The sequence below is a fragment of the Kryptolebias marmoratus genome, linkage group LG3 (genome assembly GCF_001649575.2).
Source record: "Kryptolebias marmoratus isolate JLee-2015 linkage group LG3, ASM164957v2, whole genome shotgun sequence".
In the NCBI taxonomy this organism is placed as follows: Eukaryota; Metazoa; Chordata; class Actinopteri; order Cyprinodontiformes; family Rivulidae; genus Kryptolebias; species Kryptolebias marmoratus.
In genome coordinates this window covers 6,955,115-6,981,533 of record NC_051432.1, presented here as the reverse complement: position 1 = coordinate 6,981,533, position 26,419 = coordinate 6,955,115, and the positions used below count along the sequence as shown (strand labels likewise).

Below are 26,419 nucleotides of genomic sequence, written 5' to 3'. Positions count from 1 at the left end.
ATTTCTATAAATCCTTTGTTTTTATTGGTCTTAAGTAATATTCTAATTTTCTGATATGATGAATTTGAGATTTTCATTTGTTGTCATTTGTAATCATCAAAATTAAACGAAATAAACATTTGAAATATATGAATTTGTATGTAATGTATGAATATAATATACAAGTTTCACTTTTTAAATGGAATTACTGAAATCAATCTACTTTTTCATGATATTCTAATTTTATGACCAGCACCTGTAGTTGTTTTAATCAGTCATAGTTGCTTTTTTTTAGATGAAGTAGAGGAAAGATTGATGGATTCTTAAGAAAAACATGGTGCCATCAGTGCTTTGTTGCTCCACCTGTGGGTTTGGACCTGTGAGCTTGGACCTAACTGATGATGAACAGTAATCTTCATCACTCTGCCTCCAACTGTCTCTTGTTGCTGTTGTCAGATCAGTTTTGCGGGTTGGAATCGTGTCATTGATCGTTTTCTGCAACTTCCTCCAGAGATAATCGACTGGATTGAGATCTGGACTTTTTGCAGGCTGTGCCTTTGACATTATGTCTTTCTTGAAGGAAAGTTTTCACGTCCTTTGTCTTATGGAAAGATGCGTTATCATCTTGAAAATTAAAAACATCACCACCAAACAGTTTTTTTCAACTGATGGAACAAGAAAAGTGTCGGTGTAGACTTTAGCATTTATTAAGCACACATTTATTATTTGACACACAGGCCCAAATCATCAGTGACTGTGGAAACTCATGTTTTCTGCAGGTTGTTTCAGTGGACAGACACCAAACAAAAGTGGCATCATCATCACTTTCCCCAATACAGATTCATGATTTATCACCGAAGATCCCTTTCATCCAGTCACCCACAGTCCATGATTGCTGTTTTTAACCCTCTGTAACCGTGTTCTTTTCTGCTTATGTGTTATTGATGCTTTCGTTTGGCATTTCTGTTCGTAAATCCCATTTCTCTTTAGGTGATTTCTTTTGTTTTATTGTGCACTTTCTGTTTTCTATCTTGAAGCACCAGAACCAGTACGCTTCCTTTTTGCAACCTTCCCGTTTTGTTTGTACTCGGTCCAGACTGTAGACACACCTGAAAGGGAACAACCAACACCTCAAAGCAGCAAACTAGAACAGCTTTACCTTCTTGACGTTTCACAATCCCCTCCTTTGTTTCAGCTGACATCTCTCGTGTTGGAGCCACGATTCGTGTCGGTCTGCTTTGTGCAGCAGTTCTCTGAGGTGTACGCTCTTTTTTTTTTTTTTTTTTTACTCGACTAAATAGCAGGTCTAATCTGATGCTAATGTTTGTTTTCGTACTGCAAATTACAAAATGATTCCATAAGTGTTTTTTTTTTCCTCTAAATTAAGTGATTCCATATTTTTTCCTCTACTGGGCCAACTACAACAATTACCTTTCCTGCTTTTTTTTATTGTCGCCTAATAGCGGTTGAAATGTTTGGAAAAACAATAGTTTCAGGGCACATCCACCCAAAAGCCCAGTGAGGGGGAACCTCAACACAGTGTCTTGGGTCAACGTCACAGCCTGTGAGGCTTCTGATTGGATGCCGATTAAAGGGGGGAACCCCTTACCTTCCTGCTTCCGCTCATCCTTTTTTCTTTTTTTTTTTAATCCCGCTTCCACAACTGCATTAATTATTATATTCTCTCATGGGTAAGCCTGCGCTGTTGATTCTATACGCTGTCCAATGCGATCCAGTGACTTTTATTATACCAAAAAAAAACCCTTTTTTTCCAGGACTCCCACAGAAACCCGGCTGGGTGTGGGAAAGGCACTGAAACGCGGAGTCATCTCCCCCTCCTCCTCCTCCTCTCTCTCTCTGCTCGGAGATCACTCAGCGATTCCCTCCGTTCCCCCTGCTACTGTACTTGTAAAATAGTGCGCCCTACTGTCTCCATTGCGCATGACTGTACGTCGTATAATATGAAGTAGGCCTCCTGTTTTTCTCCTCAGCCCGAAGTCCTCCCCGGCCCCCTCCACCTCGGTGTACCGCTTCAAGTAGGCGAGAAAAAAAAGCAACCAAAACACGGAGGCTGCTGTCGAAGTATCCGCGGAGGTAATTCTTTATTATTATTATTATATTTACTGCACACACAGAGAGAACTTGCTGCGTGTCGCGGTGGTGGAGGGGGGAGAGACGTCGTTATCGAGCTGTGTTTTCGTTTCGAGCGTGCGGAAGCGGTCGGACTGCAGCGCAGGCTTCGGGACTGTTTCCGCACGCTCGAAGGCCCAGTGACCCACATTCTGAGCTGCCAGTTTCTGTGTGTGCCACTGCGCGTGCGCGTGTCCTCCTCGTCGCTCCGTCTGTGTGTGTGTGCGCCCCCCCTGTGCAGGTGCAGATGTACAGTATCAGATATCTGCTCTGCAGGCCTTCAAAGCTTTCACTCTAGATGGAGGTTTAGTGTTCCTCTCTGGTTCCAGCAGTGCAGGCTTTATCGCTCGTTCATCTCTCCAAACAGAACATAAACACACATTTTATGATCACTGCTCAGTTCTCAGACATCACTATATACGTCTGGTTTTACTGCACTTTTTTAAACCTATATTTTCTTTGTTCTTCACAGGAGGCTAAAGGTGATTTTACCAGGTAAGCNTGTGTGTAGTCATGTTGTACGTAGCCGCGTCCCCCGGTTGCTGTGCCGGGTGCTCGGGGATCGAACGGTTACGTTTTTTTTTTTTTCTGGAGATTATTTCGCCTTCAATGTCAGTTGTTGCGTGACAGCTCCAGGCGCGGCGCCAACTCGCAGTGATGGGCGCTGATTTTCCTGTTTATTTCTTTTCGCCCGTCACAACGGCGGGCTTTCGGTGTTTCGCCAGCGCGGCGCGAGGAAAACGGGGACAGTAAGAGCATTAAACCTCCACGTTAAACGGGCAGTTTTCGGTAGCCAGCTTAGTTAGCCTGCTAGCTGGCTAGTATATGGGTTGCTCTCTTATGGTTGTATAACAACACCTGTGGCATTAAAAATAATAATAATAAAAAAAAGACGGTACGTTATGTCCAATGGCGGGCGAGCGTGTTTGTTCGACAACATTACAGCGTGGCTATGTTGCTGAAAACACGGGAGTTTATTCATCCGTAATGGTGCGCTGTGTCTTAGCTTCGGGAAGAAGCACTTTAATGAGGCTGTGCTGGGTTAGCATCCCAAAAATACACCTCAGAGGACACCGGGACGGACTCCTCGGGGCGCTTTAATCAACTGTACGTGTAAAAATATTTGGAAAGTGTAATGTTTGACAGCATTATCTGTAGCTTTTACAGTCAACCTGACCTTCCTCCCATGGTCCTTATCTTAAAGCAGGGGGGGGGGGGGTTCTGCAAACACTTATTCAATGAATGGAGGTGGTGTATAAATACAGCAGTAGTAAGTTAGCAAAATACATCCCTGAAGGTTTATGGTTTTGGTAGATTCGTCCTGGGGGGGTGAGTCTACTGTTTACGTCCTCCTCATTTTAAGTGACGAACTACTGAATACTTGAGGCCTCTGGATGACCTACTTACTTTTAAATGTGATAGACCGACACAATGCAGGCTTAAAATAGTTCACAAAAGTGAAGGTTTTCCAAAAAAAGGGGGAAGTTTAGTCAAAGTAAAACTGATCCATATTCTCCACATAATTGACCCAATTATAGCAAAACATCCTGCAGCAGTTCTTCCCCGGATCTGTTTTTTTATTTATTTTTCTCCAAAAGTGAATTTGTTTTACCAGTTGCCGGCTCTTTTTCATAAATAGATCCCAACTATTACTGGGACGACAGTGAGCGTATCACGTAGGTCCGCTAAAATCACATGGCAAAGGTGAAAAGAGCAACCAAATTGGCATTATCTGTGAGAAGTGCTAACGATGCCCACCTCTGCCAGGCCAGGGGAATGTGGACATTGGTTTCTTTTTCGTCGCCTCACTGCCTCTTTAAGTCGTTATTGGTGGTTTAGTGTGATCTTATCATTGATCTGTTGTCTATCTGCTGGCAGACCTGACAGCTCTTTCAGCAGATTCTTCTGGGACAGTACGGAGGCTGTCATAATGATCGCTGTTATTCAGATAAGCACGTTTGTTTCAGTGAAAAGTTAAAAAAAAAAAAAAATGTCAACATTCCCTCAAAGCATGGCTTCTTCCCGGCTCGTAAACGCACAGCTCTTGCTTGTGTCTGTGTCACAGCGGCGTGGGCAGGAGGTTGGATCATGTTAAACTTTGCAGCAGTGTTTCTCACACGCAGCTTTTTAACACTGCTGTCATCCGTTCTAATGTATTCTGCTGATATTTCGCTGCCCGCACGATAAACGAAATGATTCACCCATGGTTGTGTTTTTTTTTTTTAAATTCCTTGTTTCATTCGCATTTGCCGTGACATTCTACATGCATGTCGAACAGCGACTGGCCCGTGGGTGTTCGTGAATGAGTCAGGGCTCCTTTGTGTTGCAGGTCAGGTGTGGTGTGAAGTTCTGTCGCTGCCTGTGAGGCTTCAGATCGAAGACATAGTTTTGCCTACGAGAGACATTCCAGACAAGGGTAAGTTTAAAAATAATAGTAATAACAAAAAAGGAGTACTGCATTCCAGATCTCTTTGCCTGTTTTATCGCCTAATGGTTCATTACATTGGAATTTCAAAGCCTTTATATGTGAAATAAAACACTTTTATTAGGTAGTTTCTGTGAGTTAGAGCCTGAATGGTTGTTTGTCTCTATGTGTCCCTGTGATGGACTTGTAACCTGTCCAGGGTGTCCCCCGCCTCTCACGCAGTAGGCACCAGTAACCCAAAAAAGAGAAGTGGGTAACGATAATTGATGGATGGATGGATAGATGGGTAGTGTATATAATGTTTAGGACTGTACTGACATTTGTGTCTGGATATGATTACAAACGGTGTAAATTAAGAATTTTTAAAACCATAATCTGCTTTACTGGTTGACGATCATTTTAGATAGGGGTGTTATAACATTATTTGTTTTGTTGTATGCATTTGTGCATCAAATTATAAAATATCAAATAAATTAAAGGCCTTTTTGGTTAAGTACATGATTTTTTTCAGTGCTTTTGAGTTGAATTGTTTTGCTTCTTACACAATTTCCACATCAATAAATGATTGTTTGGGGGTGAATGTAACACAAACTCATCAGGGTTTTTGTAAAAACTGAGTTAGAAAACAGCAAATATTCCTCACTTCTGCTTACAGCTAAATTCAGTGATCACTTACAGAAATTATCCCGTTGGAGTCCAGAATATCTCGGCACATGAGCCCCAACTCTTTCTCTAACGCTCTCCACCACACGACTTCCTTCCCCAAAATGACTCCACTTCTGTCGACTCTCGTCCTCACAGCTTTTAGTTTCTTCTCAGAAGAAGAAGAAGAACTTCACCTTTTCTCTTCGAGCCGTTTGTCTCTGATTCTCCCCCCGACTCTGTTTACATCCAGGGATTATTTTACCGACTCAACCTCCATCACACTCCAAGACTGTCCGAAGTGAACTCGCCAATGTTCGACTGTAAACAAACGTCTTGTAATTGTTGGCAACAAAACATGATTCTGCGGATTTTGCTCCTTTTATTACAAATTATCCGGTAGACTTTTGGTCGTGACTGATGCGTATTCAGTGGTTATTATTTACGCCAAGGAGGTTGTGTTTTCTGTAGTCTTAGCTGGTTTGTCTGGCTGTTTGCAAGATTACTTAAAAACTATCAAACAAATTTTGATGAAATTTTTAGGAAATGTTGGGGTTTGTCCCAAGAAACAACTGATTACATTTTGGTGGTGATCAGGATCCTACAAGTTTCTAATGACCCTATGGCCTTGGTGGAGGTTTGTGCTCTCTGAGTTTTTAGTTTTTATTGTAGATGAGACACATATGCAAAGAATTAAAATCAAAAACATTAAAGAATTGCATATTTTGACAGCAATTCTGGGTTTAAACCTAGAAAATACCACAATCTCATGCAATAAGGCTAGCATTTTTGTGTTGGTTAATGTTAATTGGTTGTGGTGGCCATTTTAAATTGGGTTATTTAGTTGTAGATGTCCATCCAGTGATTATTTCCTTAAAGTTTCATGAAAGTCTGTCCAGTGGTTTATGAAATGTTTTCCTAACAGGAAGACAGAGTTAATGTCATACAGTTAATGGCAGAAATGTAAAGAAAGATTTTGCAGATTCTGTTAGCACTCAGAATATCTGTTGTGGTTCAGTCTCAGCTACTCCAACACCAAACTGTACCTCAGTATCTGTAAAACTGACCAAGTTAAAACCACGTTTGTGTTTTTTGAGGTCAGTTGGCTGTGGCGGACATCTTGAATCAGGCTAACTCTATATATTTCAGTAACAGACACATGCACAGGCAAAAGCATAATTGTCTACTTTCTAACTTTTTTTTTTTAATAGAGAAGACTAATGGAAAGTTTTTAACGTCCTGTGTAGCTGTTAAAACTGATAACTTCTTGGGTGCGATGGCTTTGCGTCTGACCCGTTTGTCGTGCTCTGGTTTCTCTTTCAGGTTTGCTCAGCCGCCATGTTTTCCCCCTGGTCCGTTGGCCTTTCGTGACCCCCCAATGACCTCGCCGTTGCTTGTGACCTTTGAGTCAGCTTCATCCCCTCTCTGCGACCCCTGAGAAAAGACGTTTTGTGAGAAGCTGCAGTGGGGTGAGGGGCACCCACACACACACGCTCTCATGCCCATCACGCCATACACTTACATTATCTCATGAAGTTAGCTTTGAAATTTGACCTTTCAGATTTTTTTTATTTTTAAGTAAATCTAAAATTTCTGACTTTCATTTATGTGCGCTGTAGCACATGTAACATGGTTTTAACGTTTTCCTAACAACAAATGTGAAACACTTTTTTCAGAGCAAACGTTTTCACATAAACAAGTAGATAAACACACGTTACGCTGACTTCAACAGGATTCTTATGCAGTCTTAAACAGTATGTATAAGTATAGAACTTGCTTTTAGTGTTTCCAGGTTTGAATAAGTATGTGGGGGAAAAAATAGAGGATGGAAAAACAGTTTTGTTTCCAGACTTTGTTCTCCGTGCCAATTTCTATTTAAAAAAAAAAAGTCAAAGAAGCAAAAAGGCTTTTCATATTTGTTACTGTATATATAAAAGATTGACACAGTTATGGTTTTAGTTCACATTGTGAAACACTTTATGAACCAAGCTGTGTGTATAGTAAACGTTTAGATCGTTTGAAGTGGGGTTCTGTGGAAAACTTACCTGTTGTAGGTAGCTCTTTGAACGATCTCAGTTTGGAGAAACAAAATTTATTCTGAACGGATTCACAAGCTAACAGCTAGTCAGAGTGGGACCAGGACCAAAGTGAATTGCTGCCATCTTAAAACAACTCCAATCCCCAAATTAACTCATAGTTGTTCATGCCGATGCTGCATTTTACATTCTGGTCAGGAGGTTATGTTTTTGGTTGGTTGGTTTGTTCGCAAGATTACTTAAAAACTAAATGACAGATTTTGATGAAATTTTCAGGAACTGTTGGAGTTGTCATTGGAAAAAGTCGATTTAAATTTTGGTGGTGATCCAGTTCACGATCTGGATTGGACAATTTTTTTTTAATGGAGCTATGGCCTTTTTGGAGGTTTGCGCTCTCTGAGTGCTTCTAGTTTTAATATTACATCGTCATTCTGGCAGAAATATTACAATGTCCCTGCCAGAAGTGCTACAGTTAGCTGCTGCTGCTATTTGGACTTGCAAATAACCAGATAACTCTATGTCCAGTTATGGAAAGAGAAAAAAATAGAAAGTCTTTCCGTTCTAGGGTTTCAAGTATCAGGAGATAATGAAGAATGATATGGTCTTTACTAGGGTCTAAAACATGTTGTTGTTTATAACACAAAAAAAAGCTGAAATGGAAACACTGTGTGTGGTCTACAGAGGAGTTCAGGGTCGATTTAGTGACTCCAAGGAGCCCAGGTCCTGTGGCTGCAGAACAAGTCCAAATTGTCACCCCTCCACCACCGTGCTCCACAGTTGATTTGAGGTGTTTGTATTGATAAATTGTTTGGTTTTCATCGAACATGGTGCTGTGCTTCATGGGCAAACATCTCTGCAACTCTGCAAACCTAAGTTTTGTCACAGTGTTTTTTTTTTTTTTTTTTTAGAGAGGAAAGTCTTTCTCCTGAAAACATTTTAAACAAGTCATACTGGTTCAGTCTTCTTCTAACCTTTAACCTTTAACCTGCTAACTGAGGCCTGCAGATACTGAGGTGGAGCTCCCTCTGTTTTTTTTTGTTTTGCAATTTCTCTGAGCATTGCACAGTCTGACCTTGGGGTGAATTTGCTAGGACGTCTTCAATGTTTTCCACTGGTGAATAATCTTTCTCTGTAAAATGATGAGCTCCAAAGTGTTTGGATATGACCTTTGACCCTTCCCAGATTGATGAGCAGCAACAGCTGCTTCTCTAAGGTCACTGCTGACGTCTTTCCTCCTCGTCACTGTGTTCACACACACCTGTATGCTCCAGAAAACTCAGTTTGCAGCAAACTGACAGAACTCCTGCTTCCATAGAGGTGCTCACACTGATGATGATCAGTTAATCAATATGTTTGATCAGCAGCTCCCAGCTGAAACTTTTCCTTTTTAATCCCATGGAAGCAGCAATGCAGGACTTTTCTGCGTTTCCACACACAGCTTTGTTCTTGTTTATTAGGGTGTGTGTTTTTGTACACCTGAGGTATGATTTGAATAATTTTAGGACCTGGTAAATCAAATCATTTTTATTATGTTCTCCCGATGTGTAAAACCCTAGTTGAAAGAGACTTTCTTAACTACCATGACTTCCAATACCCGTGCAAAATAAAATTAACAACAATGCCGATTTGAACTATTGATTTAAAAAATGTGCTATAAATTACATACAATTTATTATTACACACACAATATTACTTCAAATGTGTTGTTTCCCACTTATTATCTTTGTGTACAGTTTTGACCATACATTTACCATAAAGGTTTGTACTTAGATGTCAAACGTCTACCTAAATAGAGCAGAACAGCCATTAATAATATTGGTGACACTTGTACAAATACTGTTTGATGTCAGGATTACTTCCTTACAAGGATTTATTGTTGCAGTTGCATGCAGGAATTGCCTCTTGGCACGCATCGACCAAGACTTCAAAATAAGTTCCTCTGTAAAACAGACACATGTTAAGGCAATTGTATTAGGTCTTAATGAAATGTGTGTTTTTTTTGTGTGTCTGCCACAGGCATGTATAGTAAAAGCACTTCTTTATTCAAGCATGTCACTTGCACGTCAGCCGGTTTATTTGTGTATGGAGTAAGGTACTCTACTCCACCCTTATCTCCGTCAAGGTCCGCCTTTTTTTTTGAGATCGGCTGCACTCTGTCACCCTACGAGCACGTTATTACTGTGTGAGAGGGCATAGATTAAATAGCCTCACACTAACATACCAAACCAATTACAAGGCAGGCAGTTTAATTGCTTGTCAAGATGAGTGTTTGTTTATGTGTCACGACAGGCTTGTAATTCCAAATTTATTTCAAAGCACCTAATTAAAGGTGCAAATCTTTTCTGGCCATTTGTGAAACCACTTAACGTGATATGAAAGCTTACAATAAACCTGTAGTTCTGTTTTTTTTTTTTTTTTGTCTTTTGTCTACAGGTGCTCTTCCAAATGCCTACCTCACGCCTAAAGAACAAATCACTGCAGCCACAGTCCTGATCAGCAGCCACCATGACATCAAGTATTGGGTATGCAGACTCGCGCTGTCAAGATGTCATCCACAGGATGTATTCATAGACGCTGCGCATATGTTCAAAAAACAGGAAGCCAATAGAATTGGGGGGTTTTAATCAAAGGCTGCAAGTTTTTTCATGTTTTGTATTAACATTATATCCCAAACATTCAAAACCAAATGTCAATATCAGCTTTCCTCACCAGTTTAAATGGAAGTATGCAAGCACTAATTGGGCGAACACACCCTCCTTTCAGCCTTATTGACACATTCCTTTTCTTCTTCTTTCTCTTTCACTTTCTCCTTCTGCCTTCTTATGCTCTCTGTCACAATTTATTTTTTTCCCATAGCGCCCAAAAATAAACCTACTTCTGGCATGTCTGCTAGGAAGTTTATTTTTAACCCTGCCTAATTAGTTATCCTCCATTATATGCTAATCTTAACAGTGCATGGATGTTTGTGAGCTGCCAGCCCAGCACGGCTCAGGAAAAAACAAAAGAAAGTAAAGAGAACCTCTAAATGTCAAACACTTTCTGCCCCCTGTAGGGATGATTGTAGCATCTTTGATGGGTTGATGGAAGAAGATGAGAAGGACAAGGCAAAACGGTAAGCTACATGTAACAATTAAAGGCCTGGCTATCCTTGAAGTAATGCATATCATCACCCGGCTGATGAGTTTTAGACTGAGATCATGTCATGCTGAGAAATGGCAGAACTGTAGCCGTTTTGGTCGAGCCTTGAAAATAACATTTTATGTTGCATTGTGAGATGTCATGCTCAGAGTATGTGTTGTCAATGATTCTCAGCTACTACCGCATCAAATCTTAGCTGATTATCTTTAAAACTGACTGAGTTATAGCCATTTTTGTGTTGTTGTTTTTAAGGTCAGTTGCTTGTGACAGTCATCTTAAGTCAGGCCAACTCTAAAAGTTAATCCGATTAGATTTACATCCAGTGATTACTTTCTGAAAGTTTTATTTAAATTGGTCCAGTAGTTCGTGAGATATTTCGCTAACAAACAGATATAGGAACACACGTCAAGGGCAAGAAGGTTTATTTAATTTACATACTAAGGCAAGGCTATTCAACTAAACATAGCCCTGACATAGATCATCTATATAACAGGATCACCTCTCTGACAGGAATATTTGTCATTTCAGATTTTTTAAATGTTTCTCTCTCTGATTTTTTTTTTTTTTTACTTAAAATCTAGTTTTCTTTTAAATGGATTTACTCGGTGGGTACCGGACTGAGCTCACCTGCGGGCTAGATGTGGCCCCCGGGCCGCCATACAAGTAGCCGTGTACTAGAGTGTAGTTTGTACTAAAGTATGTATGTTAGTTTCTACGGAGGATATGCAGCACTGTCTTTACCATACAATGTTAACATATACCACTGGTTGTTTTTAGGCTTCAACATTTTCTAGGTCACATGACAGATCTGTTCTTCTGTGAGGGTTGTATTTTTAAACGTGTGCCTCAAATGTAAATGTAGAGTCACACCGTAACTGTGTTTTTGGACGACAGTGTGTCCCGTAACAAGTCGGAGAAGAAAAGGAGAGACCAGTTCAATGTCCTCATCAAGGAGCTCGGCACCATGTTGCCGGGCAACACCAGGAAGATGGACAAGTCCACCATCCTGCAGAAGAGCATCGACTTCCTGTGTAAACACAAAGGTCAGGAGTTTTCATCATCCTCGCGTCACTTCCTGTGTTCATGTGGAACTGTTTATGCTGGTTAAACGTTTCCGCCTTTATATTTGGGTTTAATTATTTACTCAAGTGCATGCTGCTATCAGGGCCTGATTACCTTTATCACTAAAACTTAGATGATGATTTATTGCAGTTTTTTATGAGCCATCAGTAAATGTACATGTGAAGTAGAATTTGAATCATCTGCTTGTCGTTTATTCCATCTTCTTTGTGTGCTGTTACCACATCACCGTCTACTATTGTCGAGTCTTTAAAAGAAAATCTTTATTTTGTAGTCCTAATAAACCTAATAAGTCGTTTTTCCTTCAACAGAAATTGCAGCCCAGTCCGAGTCGAGCGAGATCAGACAGGACTGGAAGCCTCCATTTCTTAGCAACGAGGAGTTCACCCAGCTCATGCTGGAGGTCAGAAGTGTCACATTTTGTACTCTCTTCTCTGTTAGGTTACCACACCAGTGTCATACCCACTAATGCATCCATGCTTTGGATGCAATGTCAACCCGTGTATGTAGGCTTAAATGGTTTGTTTTCCTCATCTAATTAGGAAGCTGTCATATGTAATTTAGTTGTGTTTTATATTTTTTTGGCAGGCAAAAACTATAGCTGCAACTCCTCGTTTTGTCTTGTCCTCCAGCTGGAAAACAACCTCTCACTGTTCCTTTGTTCTCTTTTCTAAGGCTTTGGATGGGTTCTTTATAGCAATAATGACTGACGGGAACATCCTTTATGTCTCTGAGAGTGTCACCTCGTTACTAGAACACCTACCGGTAAATAACACTGGTTCTTTCTGTTGATCAATATATATTAGCACTCAGCTGCATCCCAGAACACATTTCAACATGGTTTGTGTGTGTACATGTGGAAGGGTTCAGATTAAACCTGTAAAGATGACATATTTTTGGGAAAGTATTTGAATTTTCTCTTGTTTTCAGCGTTTTCATGACTGGATGTGTGTGTTTCCCAGGCGGACTTGGTTGACCAGAACCTGCTAAACTTCCTGCCAATTGGGGAACACTCTGAAGTGTACAAGGCTCTGTCCACGCACCCCACCGACCCAGAGAGCCTCAGCACTGATTATATGAAGAGTCAGTAGCACTCAGTCATTTTGTGCTATATGTACAGCTTCTTTGAAACGATTCATTGATACTCTGCATGAAATGGTTTTGTTTGAAGTTAATTTTTGTTTGTTTGTGTCCAGCTAAGAATCATTTGGAGTTCTGCTGTCATATGCTGCGAGGGGCCATCGACCCTAAAGAACCCCCCGTCTATGAGTATGTTAAGTTCATCGGCAATTTCAAGTCTCTCAACAATGGTAAGTCACTTTTTGGTCATTTATCTGTCCTATTCTGCACATCAGTCTTAGACATTTAAAATTAGACTAAAAGAAGGGGTATTAAAAATTGTTTGCAAGTCTATTTTATGTTAAAGTTTTTAAAAACTATTTTATAAGATGACACGCAGTTCACATACTTATATACTCTGGCCATTTTAAAGTGGGAGTCTGTGAAAAAGGTTTAAAGAATCTCACTAGTTGGAGATAGTAGGGACGGGCATTTCAAGCAGAAATACTCTTCAAATTCGTTGGTCAATATTTGATTATTCGTCAAATACAGGTCCCCCCCACCCCCACCCTCACCCCCTCTGATTTCTTTTTCACACACACAGCCCGGTCGACCAACCATCCCAGCTCCACCCATCAACACACACGATTCAGGAATTTCACAACGAGTGTTTATTTAATCCTTCACTCATAGTACAAGAGTCTGCACAACAACAACCTGTTGGGGTTAAAAAAAAAAAAGCGCTAAGCTGAACAAAGCCGTTATAACTCATTTCTGAATTCAAAGAAATTTCAGATTAGAGAGCACAACACTGATATGAATGTTAATTTACTGTGTTCATTTTAATGACAGCTAATTTAAGTACCCGCTTCATGCTTTGGAATTATTATCCATTTTATGTTTTAGTTTAAAAAAATAGCTGTATCCAGATAATACCATAGGCTCCGCTGCTGATAAACCCTCTGATGGAGCAGAGGCCTCTGGTACACATACCTCTGCTACTACTGATTCTGCTAGCAGGGGATATTTGTGTTCCTTCATTTTAACCGTAGTGGAGAAGTGGGCTCATAGTGTGGTTATGAAGTTGCAGCTCACTTGTGGCTGTAGTTTCCACTTAGTAATCCTTTCAAAATAAAATTACGATGACGAAATAGTCGTGTATAACTCTGAGGCCGAGTAGGGGCGGTGAGGGTGTTGTGTTTAAAAATAGCACCCTGTCTGAAAAAGCACAGTGGTGGTTATGATACGACTTGGCACATTACAACAATTTTGCAGGACAAGGTTGTTGACAGAGATTTTGGTGGTTGTTTGTAAGTGCAAAAAAATAGCAGCAGCAGCAGCAAGATGTAGCACTTCTGGTGCAGCCTAGTGTCAGTTACAGCTGCTGCCAATGTTTCTGCTGAAATAACTGTGTAATGCCAAATTGACAGGTGGAGGTTTACACAATACTGTTTGCATTAGTTGCTGTGAAATGTTCGAGGCTGGAGTTGTTTTAAGATGGCAGTAATCCGCTTCGGTCTTGGCTGCGTTCAGATTAGCTGTTAGCTTGTCAATCCTGTCTGACATAAACTCATTTTTCCAAACTGAGGTAATTCTAAGAGCTATCTGCAGCTGCTGGGGTGCTTCATTCATCATACATTTTTCACTGAATCCAACTTCAAAATGGCCTGAATATCCCGTAAAACTCCGTCAGTCCTGGCAGAAGTCTCTCCTTGCTCTAAATTGAGAAGAGCTCAGAGCCACGTCACATTTTCCTTTTTTAATCGCAATAAAAACAACTGTTCCGTGTCGCGCAGTTCCCAACGTTGCGAGGAATGGTCTGGCGGGGGTGTTACAGCGGTCGCTGCAACCTGCCTTTGACGACCAGGTGTGCTTTGTAGCCACGGTTCGATTGGCCAAGCCTCAGTTTATCAAGGTATCGTAAAGACATTCACTGAAGTCCCAGCTATATGTCGTTCTCCTTCACAGAACTTCCGCTCAAAGTCCTGCGTGTTTGCTTTTGTGTTTGCAGGAAATGTGTACAGTAGAGGAGCCAAATGAAGAATTCACCTCGAGGCACAGTCTAGAGTGGAAGTTTCTCTTCTTAGATCATAGGTAAGAACGCAAGTAGGCACATTTAAACTGTGCTTTGCTCTTTACGCTACAAATAGATTCTTTCTGAACTCCTTGGCAGGTAATTCAATCCTGAACACACAACAACCTTATCTAATGTTCATCAGTGTCAGAGACGTTACATTAACCAGTATGGATATGTAAGCTACTGACAACGTTTGTTGTAAATGACTCATTTTGCGCTAATATTTATAATTTATGTACAAGTCCTTTTTTTGTTTTGATGTTCCACACTAACAGGAATGTCAGGTCACATGACTCACGTTGCATCCAGATGGGACGGTAAAAGCACGCATGTGCTGCAGACTGTTTTTGTTCGTCCAGCGAAGTGCAGTTCTCATTTGATTGTTCTTCATGTTTAAAAACTAAACGAAACAAAGAAACGCTCCAAATGGCAATCTCGAGACAGGAGCCGTGTTCACACCTGGTTCACCAGCGAGTCTTTAGTGACCCGATTGCAATCGGTTAGCACCAAGTTCACATCTGAGTGCGCACTGAAAACATTTTCTCTCAGGCTAACTTTGGAGCCCCTTTATCCACATAAGTTTGGTAGTCTGGACGCAGTCTGTCCTGAACCTCACTGCATGACCCCACACAAGCAGCCCACTTAGTACTCAGACAAAAAAAACCCGTCTGTTTAGCTCCTAGCTGATTAAAGATAACTGAACGGCCATCCTTGGAAATATTCTGATGGTGTGGCTTTTTGTTTTCTTAAAAGCTTTAATGAACTTTTTATCTCTTTCAATAAAAAAAAAAAGTCAGTTTATCAAGATTTTTATTAATAAGAGTGGATTGCAGGATGTGTGGTGAGTCTGTTCTGATTGATTTGAGACCCGATGTAGTCACTGTGAGCTTCTGAGCTACGTCCTGTTATTACCACCTAATGATGGTACGATCCCAGTGAAGCTCAGTAAATCAGCTGACGGCTTCACAGCTGCGGAGTTTTATAGGTGAAAATCTTCAGTCTTTATCTCTGACAGAGAGCTCTGTGAAGTCATTACTCAATGTACGCTTGTTTATTTCACCCATATGGGCTCTGTTAGGTAATTAAGCTCATCAAGAGATAATTCTGCATAAATGCGACCGAAAAGGCTCTGAATCGTGTTAATGTCAAAATAATAATATAGTTCAGATGTCTGCATGCATTGCCATTATCACAGAGACATCAGCAGACCTGCTAATGTCCTGTTTGTCGCTCACTGACGGCTGTCTGTGTAAAGTGGCTGTGTGTGTTTCTGCATACAGAAAAGATATTTGCTATATTTGCCATGTGTGAACGCTCTCAGTCAGAGCTGACCACGAGCAGTCGAATCCCACAGATCAGATATGAAGTGCTGGTGTGAAAAGGACCATATGTTAGAAAAACTAAGTCACATTCTTTTGACATCATGACTAAGAGAAATTTATATGAATTATGTAAATCTTGAGGTTTTTATTTATTTCTTTCATTTTATGTTTTTTTTTTTTTTTGCAGTTTCAGGTAAGCCTGATTCACTTTGTTTGAATCTTCCTGAGCCAAGGAAGGGCCTGAAATTCTTTTTCTTCCTCCAAGGAGGAAGCAGGATGAAAAGTTTGAGAACTACTGACTTAGACAGTCAGAGCGATGATCGACTCCTCCGACCTGAAAATGATTTGCAGCCGTCCGTCTCACATCTCACTAAACCGTCGAAGGACTTGACCTCACTGTCGTTCAGAACCGTACCACAGGCAGGACTGCAGAGGTCACGGCTCTGCAGGTCGTTGACCGCTGCTTTACTCGCGTCTTGTCCAGCGACAAGCCCCCCCTGTTACGACACCACATATTTTATTCTGCCTCAACCTGTGAAACCTGTGTTTCAGCAACTTTTCCACTTTCTACCTTCTACCCCCCCTCTGAATTTTTCTCTTCTCGCAGTCAGTGGTGTAGCAGTTTCTTCCTGCTCTGCTCTGAGGTTGTGCCTCAGTAATTTTAGGTCCTTTGTTTGAACACTAACCTGTCTCAAACATTAATAATTGATAAAATCAGAAAAATCCTGGGGGACAGTCCAAAATCAGCTCCCAAACTGATCTCAATGGCTGTCAATTAGTTGTCAATTGTGACATAAACAGAAGAATACTGGAACAAGAAAATAAAGATGCTTTGATGTTTATGTATTTGCATCCTTATCAGCAATTGGTACAAACATTTGTTGAGTTGTGTTTTCGACTATAACATTGCATTTCTTATCTGTTAGTGTCATATCAGTGACCTGCCTTTTTTTTCTTTTCAGAGCTCCACCAATAATAGGCTACCTGCCTTTTGAGGTTCTGGGAACTTCGGGGTATGACTATTACCACGTGGACGACCTGGAGACTCTAGCCAAATGTCACGAACACTGTGAGGCTCTTACAGTTTCTCTTTAGGTCAAGATTCTACGTAAAAGTCTATTGTTTTCTCTGTTTGTTGTAAACAAACCTGTCTCCACCCGTCTTCCTCCTCAGTGATGCAGTATGGCAAAGGGAAGTCGTGTTACTATCGTTTCCTGACTAAGGGTCAACAGTGGATCTGGCTGCAGACCCATTACTACATCACCTATCATCAGTGGAACTCTCGGCCTGAGTTTATTGTCTGCACACACACAGTAGTCAGGTACGATCAGTTTAACAACATCTCATCTGAAGGCTTTTGTTCTTCTTTTACTAATAAGTTTTTATTTTAATTTTTTTTTCTTTATACACTAATTTATTCTGTTCCACCTTTCATGCATACTATATTTTTGCTTCTTTCTGGTTGTTTGTAAAATCTTTTTTTTTCTCTCTGTTGTGTAAAACACAGCTATGCAGAAGTTAGAGCAGAACAACGCAGAGAACTGGGCATTGAAGAGTCTAATCCTGAGGTCCCTGTTGATAAGGTAAAACACAACTTCTAGGAGCGGTTTCTTCATTTCACACAATTTAATTTTTTAAAAGAGGCACAAAGAGTCCAGTATGGGGACTAAATTGAACTAAAACAGACATTTAGTCAGTCAGCTGACTGACTAAATGTCTTCACTAGTGATATATTGCACACAGCACAAATATGACAGCTCCCTCCACTTTGACTAGAGAAAAATGAAGCTCCTGAGGTATCTGCTCATAAGACGGTGTTAAATAAGCTTTTACTTGCTTAAATGTTATGGTCTGTCAGGCAAAAAGTAATATAATGTTACTGCGATCAACTATCCCCAGCTTTGTATAGAAAAATCTTTGTAAGTATGGATTGAAGTTCATCAGAGTTTTACAAATGACGCCACCCAGTGGCCTGGTGTGTCATACGCAGACTTCTAATGAATCCCCAGGGGAATGCGTTTCTCCCACTCGTCACATTCTGTTGTTATGAAGCAGCTTTATTTTGCTATTCTGGTTGTCTGTCCGATGTTAACATTACAGTAAACTAATTAAATCATTAAATAATTAAACCAGTAGCTGCAGAAGTGTTTAAATCTTTGACTGTAGTCAAAAAAATAACAATTGGCAAGGTTAAAATGAACTCCGAAACAAACTCCTGCTTCAGTAAAAGTCTTCCACATAACTGGTTTTATTTTTTGATGAAGTGATGACCTGCATACATGTACATCATGGTGGAACACGGTTTAATATTTAAATCCTCTTCTGGGGCTGACTTGAAGCCACAAATCTCCCTTTTTATTCCTGCTCTCTGTTCAGAGAAGCAAACAGAAATGACAACACTGTTATTTCCAGTTTTTCACTAGTTGTTTATCAGTGTTTGTTTTTACCTGAAAGGCCATTTGAAGGAGAAGGAAGTGACCTAATGTTGCTCAGCTCAGGACAGCTCTACGCAGCTAGCATTCACAATGCAATGAAACACTAATGATGTGTCCTGATTTTTCTGATGTGAATCAAAATAAAACGGTGCTTAGTAAATATAAGCTCAACAGCTCCACTTAAGTGGTCTTTTTTTATTTTTATTTTTGAAGAGCTTTCACTTTGAAATGAGATATTGTCTCAGATAAGAAGCAGAACATCTCAGAGAATTAAGAAAAGTCCAGTAGCCTTTAATTCAGCTTGCTGGGGTTGTCATGTCCTGGATGACTGAGAATCTACACCAGCATTCTGCGCAGCGGCTGGTCCAACCTTTTTGCATGAGTGCGACTATGCATTCATTGATATGCAAAAACACTTTATGTGTTCTCCTGGAAGTACAGTATGTCTTCGATCCAGAACCAGCCTAAAACAGAAAGTTTACCCTCATAGCTGGGGCCAGTCTTTACAGAAGCCCACCACTCTTTCATATGTAAACAGTACTGTATATTGTGCATACATAAAAAGCTCTTAATTTCCCCTGAAGCTGTTTATATTCCCATTAAACTGCAAAATGCACACACAGTGACATTAAAGTACTGTAACTGCAGCATAAAATGTTGTGGCTGTCTATTTCACATTTTTCTGATACTGTAATCGTCTTTGCTTTGAAACCTGACCCTGTTGTCAACGTGGTGGCTTCACTGTAGACTGCCTGAAATGTTGTCTCAAATAGAAAACGCATCAGTCAGCTGTTTGAGTTGGATTTGATCACTCTTTCAAGAATCTTTATTTTATTCCAGTTTCATGAGACATACCAACTCTTGTTCATGTGACATCTAGTGGAACTGAGTGAAACAGCACCCCTTATTACTTCAGTCCTCACAAAGACTTCTGATAATCCAGTAAATATGTTCTGGTTTCGGTACCAGTGCAAATGTCACTGTGACAATATCTGTACAGTAAAAACCTCTCACGCTCTTTTGACTTTTGTGGTGTCCCTTAGAGGCATAGGGACTACAGAAACAACAGCTGTACTGTATGTAGACATGGGTTAGGTCAGATTTCATACATTTTATGTCTTTCAGGCCTGTTATTTTCCTCTTCGTCCAGTAAAAGTTAATTTTGTCTTTGCTGGTGGTTTTTTTTTAACCTTTCTAGAGTCAGGACTCTGGCTCAGAGTCACAGCTTAATACGACCAGCCTGAAGGAGGCTCTGGAACGATTCGACCACAGCCGGACCCCCTCGACCTCTTCACGGAGTTCCCGCAAGTCCTCATCGCACGTCTCTGACAACACTTGCACTTGTAAGGACACATTTATTGGCCACACGTTATGTACATTAGGCTAAAGCCGACACAAGGATGAGTCTGTGATATTTCTAATGTGTAAAGTTACATTAGAGACAATAGAGTTTGACTGTTGGACGTCAATAATTCTGACTCAGCAGCAACAGCTCCCAAGCTACACATGGACATGGCCACGCCTCCTCGGCAGTCACTGGCCACCACCATGGAGATGACATCACAGCGGCGCTCCTCCATCAGCAGTCAGGTGAGTCGGGATTGGCTGGAAATGACATGTAGCAGAACATTGCTTCTTATTTTATGTTATCAGTTGGAGAAAGTTTGTACCAAAACAAAGTGGATTTAGAACATGTTCAATTTAAAGATTTTTTGGAGTTTTTTGTTTGAAACTGTATCGAGTACAATAATAGGAGGAGTCAAGGACTTCACTAAATGCTACCAGTTTATTTAGAGATGTTCATATATATTTGTTATTTATTTATTTTTTCAAATTGAACTTTTGTATTCTTGCAGTCTATGAGCTCTCAGACCACAGGACAGAGTTTAAATCCTGGGATGATCAATCAGCAGCAGCAGCAGCAGCAGCAGCAACAACAACCACAGCAGCAGCTTCAGACAAATGTACAGGTGAGAATTGCTTCACTACACCCGCATCATTTCTGCACACATTACAGTAGGCATTTTTAGACCAAATGATTATAAGTTCTCTCTGAGGGCTACAGGGACTTACATGTTAGCTTTCACACCACCAGTGGAACCCTGAGATTGTGTAACACTCGGCCGCTAACAACAATGAATTGCTCCATAGTTGGAGCTGTGTGTTGTGCATCTTTTAAATCTGTTTTTCTAGCAAGGTTTGAAAGGACTCAACAAACATTCAGATGGAGTTCTAGGACTCATATAAACGGATCAGTTTACTTCGTGCTGCGACAGTTAAATATCCTCTTCTTCAGCAACATTAATGTAGTTTTAATAGCACAAGAGGGACATTCAACGTGCTTGTCCAAACAACAGAAGTTTATGTTTGGACCAATCACAGCCCCTTATGTCATTTCGGAGTTTCCATTGAGCCAGTAAATCTACTACTCTGAAGCAGGAGCTCAAAGATGACCTGATAAAAAGTTATTACGACTACAAATGACCACAGCACCTCAAGTGTGAAGACAAACTTAAAAAAAGCAAACTACCTCAAATTGTGAAAAGGATTGTGAAGTGGTCCCTTGCGATCTGAAAATACCTTCTGTTAGGAGGAACAGATCCTAAAAAATGCAACAACAGATCTATCGCTGCAGTCTTTTGCAGTATGAAGCAACGGTAACTTGAATGAATTATTTACTAAGTAGTCTTAAAAGCATGTTTAAAATTGCCTTTTCCGCCATTTTGTAATATCTATTTTCCTGCCGTCTTCATGTTGAATATGCAGTTTGATTTATCAGCAGTCCACCACATGTCACATGTAGAACATAAAGGCACATTGTGAGTTGTTTTTTTTTATTCTTTGTGTTCGTTTCTGAGCCGGTGATGGAGTTCTCAGCACAGGTGAACGCCATGCAGCACCTTAAAGAGCAGCTGGAGGAGAGGACCAGAAGGATCCAGGCGAACATCCAGCGACAGCAGGAGGAGCTGCGGCACATCCAGGAGCAGCTGCAGAGGGTCCAGGGCCAGGGCCTGCCGGTAGTCACAGTCAATTATTAGTTTTAGTTTTCGTTTAGAACATCCTGCTTCAAGTCTTTCATATTGTATTGCACTGAAGATTAAGTAGATAGTTAACTCAAGGCCTGCCTACTTAAATTTTGCAGCTAAAGAAAATATTGCTGCAAACAGTATTTATAAAGGCTGAGATTTTGTCTCACAATTCAGTTTTGGAAGATAATGTGTTTGAGCACAACTAATAAATAATCTAATAAAACAGCCTTATTAAAAATGCTAGCTTGCTTTGGTTTTGCCTTTTGGGTCATGTTTAATTTTACCTGACCTAGATAAGGACTACAATAATGCATTATGCATTATTTCTCTGCTACTGAAATGGCAATAATAGACTATATGAGTACCCTGCTGAGACATTTTCTTTCACTGGATTGTTCTTGTGTTCCTATGAAAACATTTGACAGTTAAAAAAACCCAACAAAATCAACTTTTTGAAGTGTTTTAATCCCTGTGGTCCGACATCTGATGTCTCCAGCAGATGTTGCTGCAGCAGCAGGGGGGAGCCATGAACGTCCAGCTCCCCCAGGTGGGCTCGGTCCAGCAGGCAGCTACTTTAACCGGTCAGCTGCAGCAAACAGCCATCAACCCTGTCCACTCGGGAACCCAGCAGCTCACCATTCAGCAGCAGGCCGCTCCTCCTCAACAGAGCTTACAGCAGCAGACCAACACACTCGCACAGGTGGGACACATTCACTTGGACACACACAAACACCCCTCATAAAGATACTGATCAGGTTAAAAATGTGCTCAGGTTTCTGTACGATACTTTGATTCCAAGATAAGAGTCATTTGTGATTTAGTTTTGTTTAGCCGGAAAGGCACAAAGTTGGATTTTAGTATTTCCTTACAGTGGTAGTCAAGCATTTTAAAATGCTTTTTGTTCGAAAAAAACCCACCATTTATTTCTAAAAGGAACCATGAAGAAAACAATAATATGAGTGACGTGAATGTGCCATAATTACATATCACTATAAAGTGAACTTGAGAAAACTCTTAAGAAAAAGGTGGCAGCAGAGCAGATAGACAACTTCAAGGAAACTAAATTTATTTTTAAATAAACCAATGTTAAGTCGCACTTTGTTGGCTCTTCTTTTTTTTAGCCTCAGCGTCAGCAGCAGCAGCAGCAGCAGCAGCCGGCCCAGGCTCAGCCTCAGGCCCAGGGATCTGTACCTGCCCCACTGTACAACACCATGATGATTTCCCAGCCTGGACAGCCTAATGTGCTGCAGATCAGCACCAGCCTGCCGCAGAACAACATGCAGCAAGGCACCACTGTGGCCACCTTCACACAGGACCGACAAATCCGGTAAGAAGAGCACAATCAACCAGAAAATTGTTCTGTAGTCGCTGCAGTTCTTATCTGAATCCAAGAATTGCAGTAATTATCATCCACACATAAGAGAATAAAGGTAATACAATATTTTTTTTAATTTTTCTTCATTCTAGATTCCCTGCAGGACAGCAACTGGTGACCAAACTTGTGACAGCTCCAATGCATGCATGTGGCGCTGTCATGGTGCCCACTTCCATGTTCATGGGTCAGGTGGTCACTGCGTACAACCCCTTTGGTGGCCAGCAGGTAAATACACAGCAATGGGAAAAAGAAAAGGCCACCCTCTTTCAGTTCTAGGAGTTTATTTATCAGCACATAATAACAGTGATTTGGTCTTTATCAGGTTCTAAGAGGATTCAAATCTAACTTTAAATGAACAAAAATACACAACAGATTCCATTGTGTCATTATTTGTTTAACAACAGCCAAGCCAAAATGGAAACGTCCATGGTTGTAAAACCACTTTTAATTTCTTTTCAGCGTTGATTCAGTTTATTGTTATTTAGACATTTGTTTCTGCTCAGCTCTCTAAAGGTCTCACCACTGCTTTTCAGTCCGGTTCAGGCCTGAACGTTGACTGGCCCATTACAGCGTCTTGATTCTTGTCTTTTTCAGCCATTCTGCTGTAGATTTGCTGCTGGGTTCTGGATCATTGTTCTGTTCCATCATGACCCAGTTTCAGCTTCAGCTGTCAGGCAGACGGCCTCACATTTGACTCCAGAATCCTTTGAAGTTTGTGGTCGACCGAATGACTGCAAGTTGTCTTGTGGCTCCAAAACGAGTCCAAGTCATCACCCTCCCACCCGCTGTGTCAGACAGTCGCTGTGAGGTGTTTATGCTGATGTGCTGTTTGTTTTTCACCAAACACTGTGCTGCTTTGGTCTCGTCTGTCTAAAGGACAAGACTTGTTCCAGAAATCTTGTGGTTCGTTCAGATGCAACTTTGGGAACTTAATTCATGCTGAGAGAAGAGACTTTTTCCTTTCAACCCTTCCAAACAAGCCATACTTGAATTTTTACTAATAACCTAACTAAGGCCTGTAGAGTCTAAGATCGCATCAGTTTTTTTTAGTTTTTTTTTGCCATTTTTCTTTGCAATTTCTATAAAAGCAGCAAAGACAGATTAGTTATCATGCAGACTTCTGCTTGGGTTTTATAAAAGAGACCAGCTGTTTCCCCTAGCTGAACACATCTCATAACATGTAACTTATTATGAGTTTGGCTTATTACCAGGTAAAATATCCTTGAATGTTTTTTTTTGTTTGTTTTGTTGTTGTTAAAAGTCCCTAAAATTGAATGAGAACACTGTAGAAACATCAGTCTTTAGGTGTTTTGTTAAAGTTACAGATTCATTGTTAGACGATGTTATTAGTTCAACGGTTTTCAGTCTCAAATGTCTTACATCTATCAGAGATGATCAGAATTGAAGATGTTTGTCTGGAAACAGTGTTAGAAACAATTTGAAACACAACAGAGTATCATCTTTTGTGTGTGTGTGTGTGTGTGTCTTTTTTATGACAGCAAAGTGGGCAGACCCAGACTCTGACTCTGCAACCAGCTCAACCAGCTCAAGGTCAGCCTGACGGCCAAAACCAAACAGCTGTAGTTGCACAGAGCAGCCAGCAGGGGCAGCAGCAGCAACAGCAATTCCTACAGGTAAGAGTGCAGGATATGGGACAAGCTGAAGCTCTATTATTCATGTTTTGTTTTGCAAAACGGAGAATATTTATCAAATTTTAGAGCTGCTATTGACAAAATACTTTGATTTTTGAAGAAGAATGGAAATGGAGTATTCTGCCTATATTTGAGTGTTTGAAAAGAGCAAAATGGGTTTTAATGAATTAAAGAAAAGAGAGGGCTTGGCTGATTGCACTGTTTTCCTGCCAGGGTACTCGTCTTCTCCACAGCAACCAGTCTGCCCAGCTGATTCTGCAGGCAGCTTTCCCTCTCCAGCAGCAGGGAACGTTCACCCAGGCGGCGCTCCCTCAGCAGCCGCAGCAGCAGCAGCAGCAACAGCAGCAGCCGCAGCCTCAACAACAACAACAACAACAACAACAACAGCAGCAGCAGCGACAGCAGCAGCAGCAACAACGACAGCAACAATCTCACCATCAGAGGCACCAGCAGCAGCTGAAGCCGCAGCCTCAGAAACAGCCGAAAGCCCCATCGTCACACAGGACTGACAGCGTTAACAACCAGCCGCAGTGAAGCCCGGAGGAAGGCGAGCTCAGTGTGGAAGTTTGTGGTGGGTTTGTGATCATCACAAACGTCTTTCCCTCTAAAAAAAAAACAAAACAAAAAACAAACATTGCCTCCCCTTCCTTAGTCTAAAAGAAACGAGTTGTAGGAATGAGGAAAGGCTGTGAGTCCAGAAGGAACTCACCAACGAACGTCACCGTGATGGTAGGGTGGATAAAGTCCCCATCAGCAACGTGAGGGAGCTTCAGAGTCTGGAAGGACCTGAGAAGATACACTTTATTGCAACAGACTCTTTGTGAAGGTGTCTCCAAGTGGACTGACCGTGTACAGATTTACTGTATAATAAAAAAAGAAAGAAAATTTGTAAATATTCAGTATAGCCTAACAGAAAACAGAACTGTAGTATTTTATATGATTGCATGGAAAGAATAACTGTGTAAGCTTTTATTAGTTGCTTTTGACAAAAGAATTTTTACTTTTAAGTGGTTTCTGTTCAAAGACAGAGCAGTGAGATGCTCTTTAAGACTCCTTTCCTCCCCATTCTCTTGAAAAGAAGAAAAAAAAAGAGTTCAGAAAGAGGCTTTAAAGCCTATCAGTGTGTTCGAAAAAAAAAAAAAAAAGGTTGGGCTTGGGTGTTTTTGTGGAAGCTGCTTTTTGAACACTGTGTCTCCAAGACAAAAATGGATTTTTTTTAACTTTGTAGTTACAAAAATAGGCTCGGCGAGAAGCTAGATTACAGTTCAACTGAATTATTTGCAGGATGATTACTCTACGTATGACGGGTTTAGTGATTCCAAGTGCCAATAACATAGTAAATTGTTTTTTTTTTTTTTTTACCTAGATTATTCAAAGTCGTAAATATTTTCCAACGAGATATTACCCCTAATTAAAGGTCATTTGTGTATATATAGTAGGAATTATTTTTTAACAGTCGGAGAGCCCTAACAAACAGTATATCCTCAACCTCCTGACAACTTCAGCACTTAATGTGGTTGTGTAAAGAAAATCACTGTTGGAACCTAGTTTTTGTAATCTGTGGTGTGATTCCGTGAGCTAATGTGTACTTTTTTGAGAATACAATCCTTGTGTGCATGACTGAGCATGAGTGCGTCTGTAGTGTGTGTGTGTGTGTGTCGGTTGCCCCCTTGTGTCTTAAAACATTTGACTTAGTAAAAAGGTTTGAAGTTGCTGGATGGTACTTGTCCTCTCAGGAATGTGGAAAGTCTTTTTTTTTTGCTTCTGCCTCAGTCTGGAGCCAGACCAGGAAGGATTAGACAGTGATGCTGCAGAGACCAGAGGAGCTCGTGTTGTTGAGGGTGTGGCGCCTGAGCGGAAAAAACATTTAACCTAGGCAAACCTAAGCAAACAAACAAGCAAACAAAAACAAGCTTCCTTTGTTTCCTTATTGGCAAACAGTCCGAGTGCAATGAAGTGAGGTAAAAATACATGAATGGCTCTGTTGAGATTAAAAAAAAAAAAAAAAACCCTCAAACTTTCACCCTGATTGGATTTTAT

General features: G+C 40.7%; 1 protein-coding gene across 5 annotated transcripts; it reads left to right on the top strand.

Moving 5' to 3' along the window:
- The first annotated feature begins 1,766 nt into the window (after positions 1-1,766).
- clockb (clock circadian regulator b) lies at positions 1,767-26,419 on the top strand. Of its 5 annotated transcripts, none has more exons than XM_017425799.3 (24): positions 1,767-2,073; positions 4,439-4,525; positions 6,500-6,645; positions 9,646-9,734; positions 10,265-10,324; positions 11,245-11,393; positions 11,742-11,833; positions 12,106-12,195; positions 12,393-12,513; positions 12,627-12,740; positions 14,286-14,404; positions 14,501-14,583; positions 16,851-16,957; positions 17,062-17,209; positions 17,396-17,471; positions 19,522-19,666; positions 19,810-19,913; positions 20,180-20,293; positions 21,182-21,340; positions 21,852-22,052; positions 22,474-22,679; positions 22,820-22,952; positions 24,227-24,361; positions 24,593-26,419. In XM_017425799.3, the coding sequence occupies exons 4-24, from the start codon at positions 9,718-9,720 to the stop codon at positions 24,911-24,913; spliced, it is 2,694 nt and encodes an 897-aa protein (XP_017281288.1). In that variant the 5' UTR covers positions 1,767-2,073; positions 4,439-4,525; positions 6,500-6,645; positions 9,646-9,717; the 3' UTR covers positions 24,914-26,419. The 5 variants fall into 5 exon arrangements, with proteins under 5 accessions (XP_017281288.1, XP_017281287.1, XP_017281286.1 ...); XM_017425798.3 differs by having other exon boundaries at positions 21,849-22,052; XM_017425797.3 differs by having other exon boundaries at positions 1,768-2,073; positions 19,807-19,913.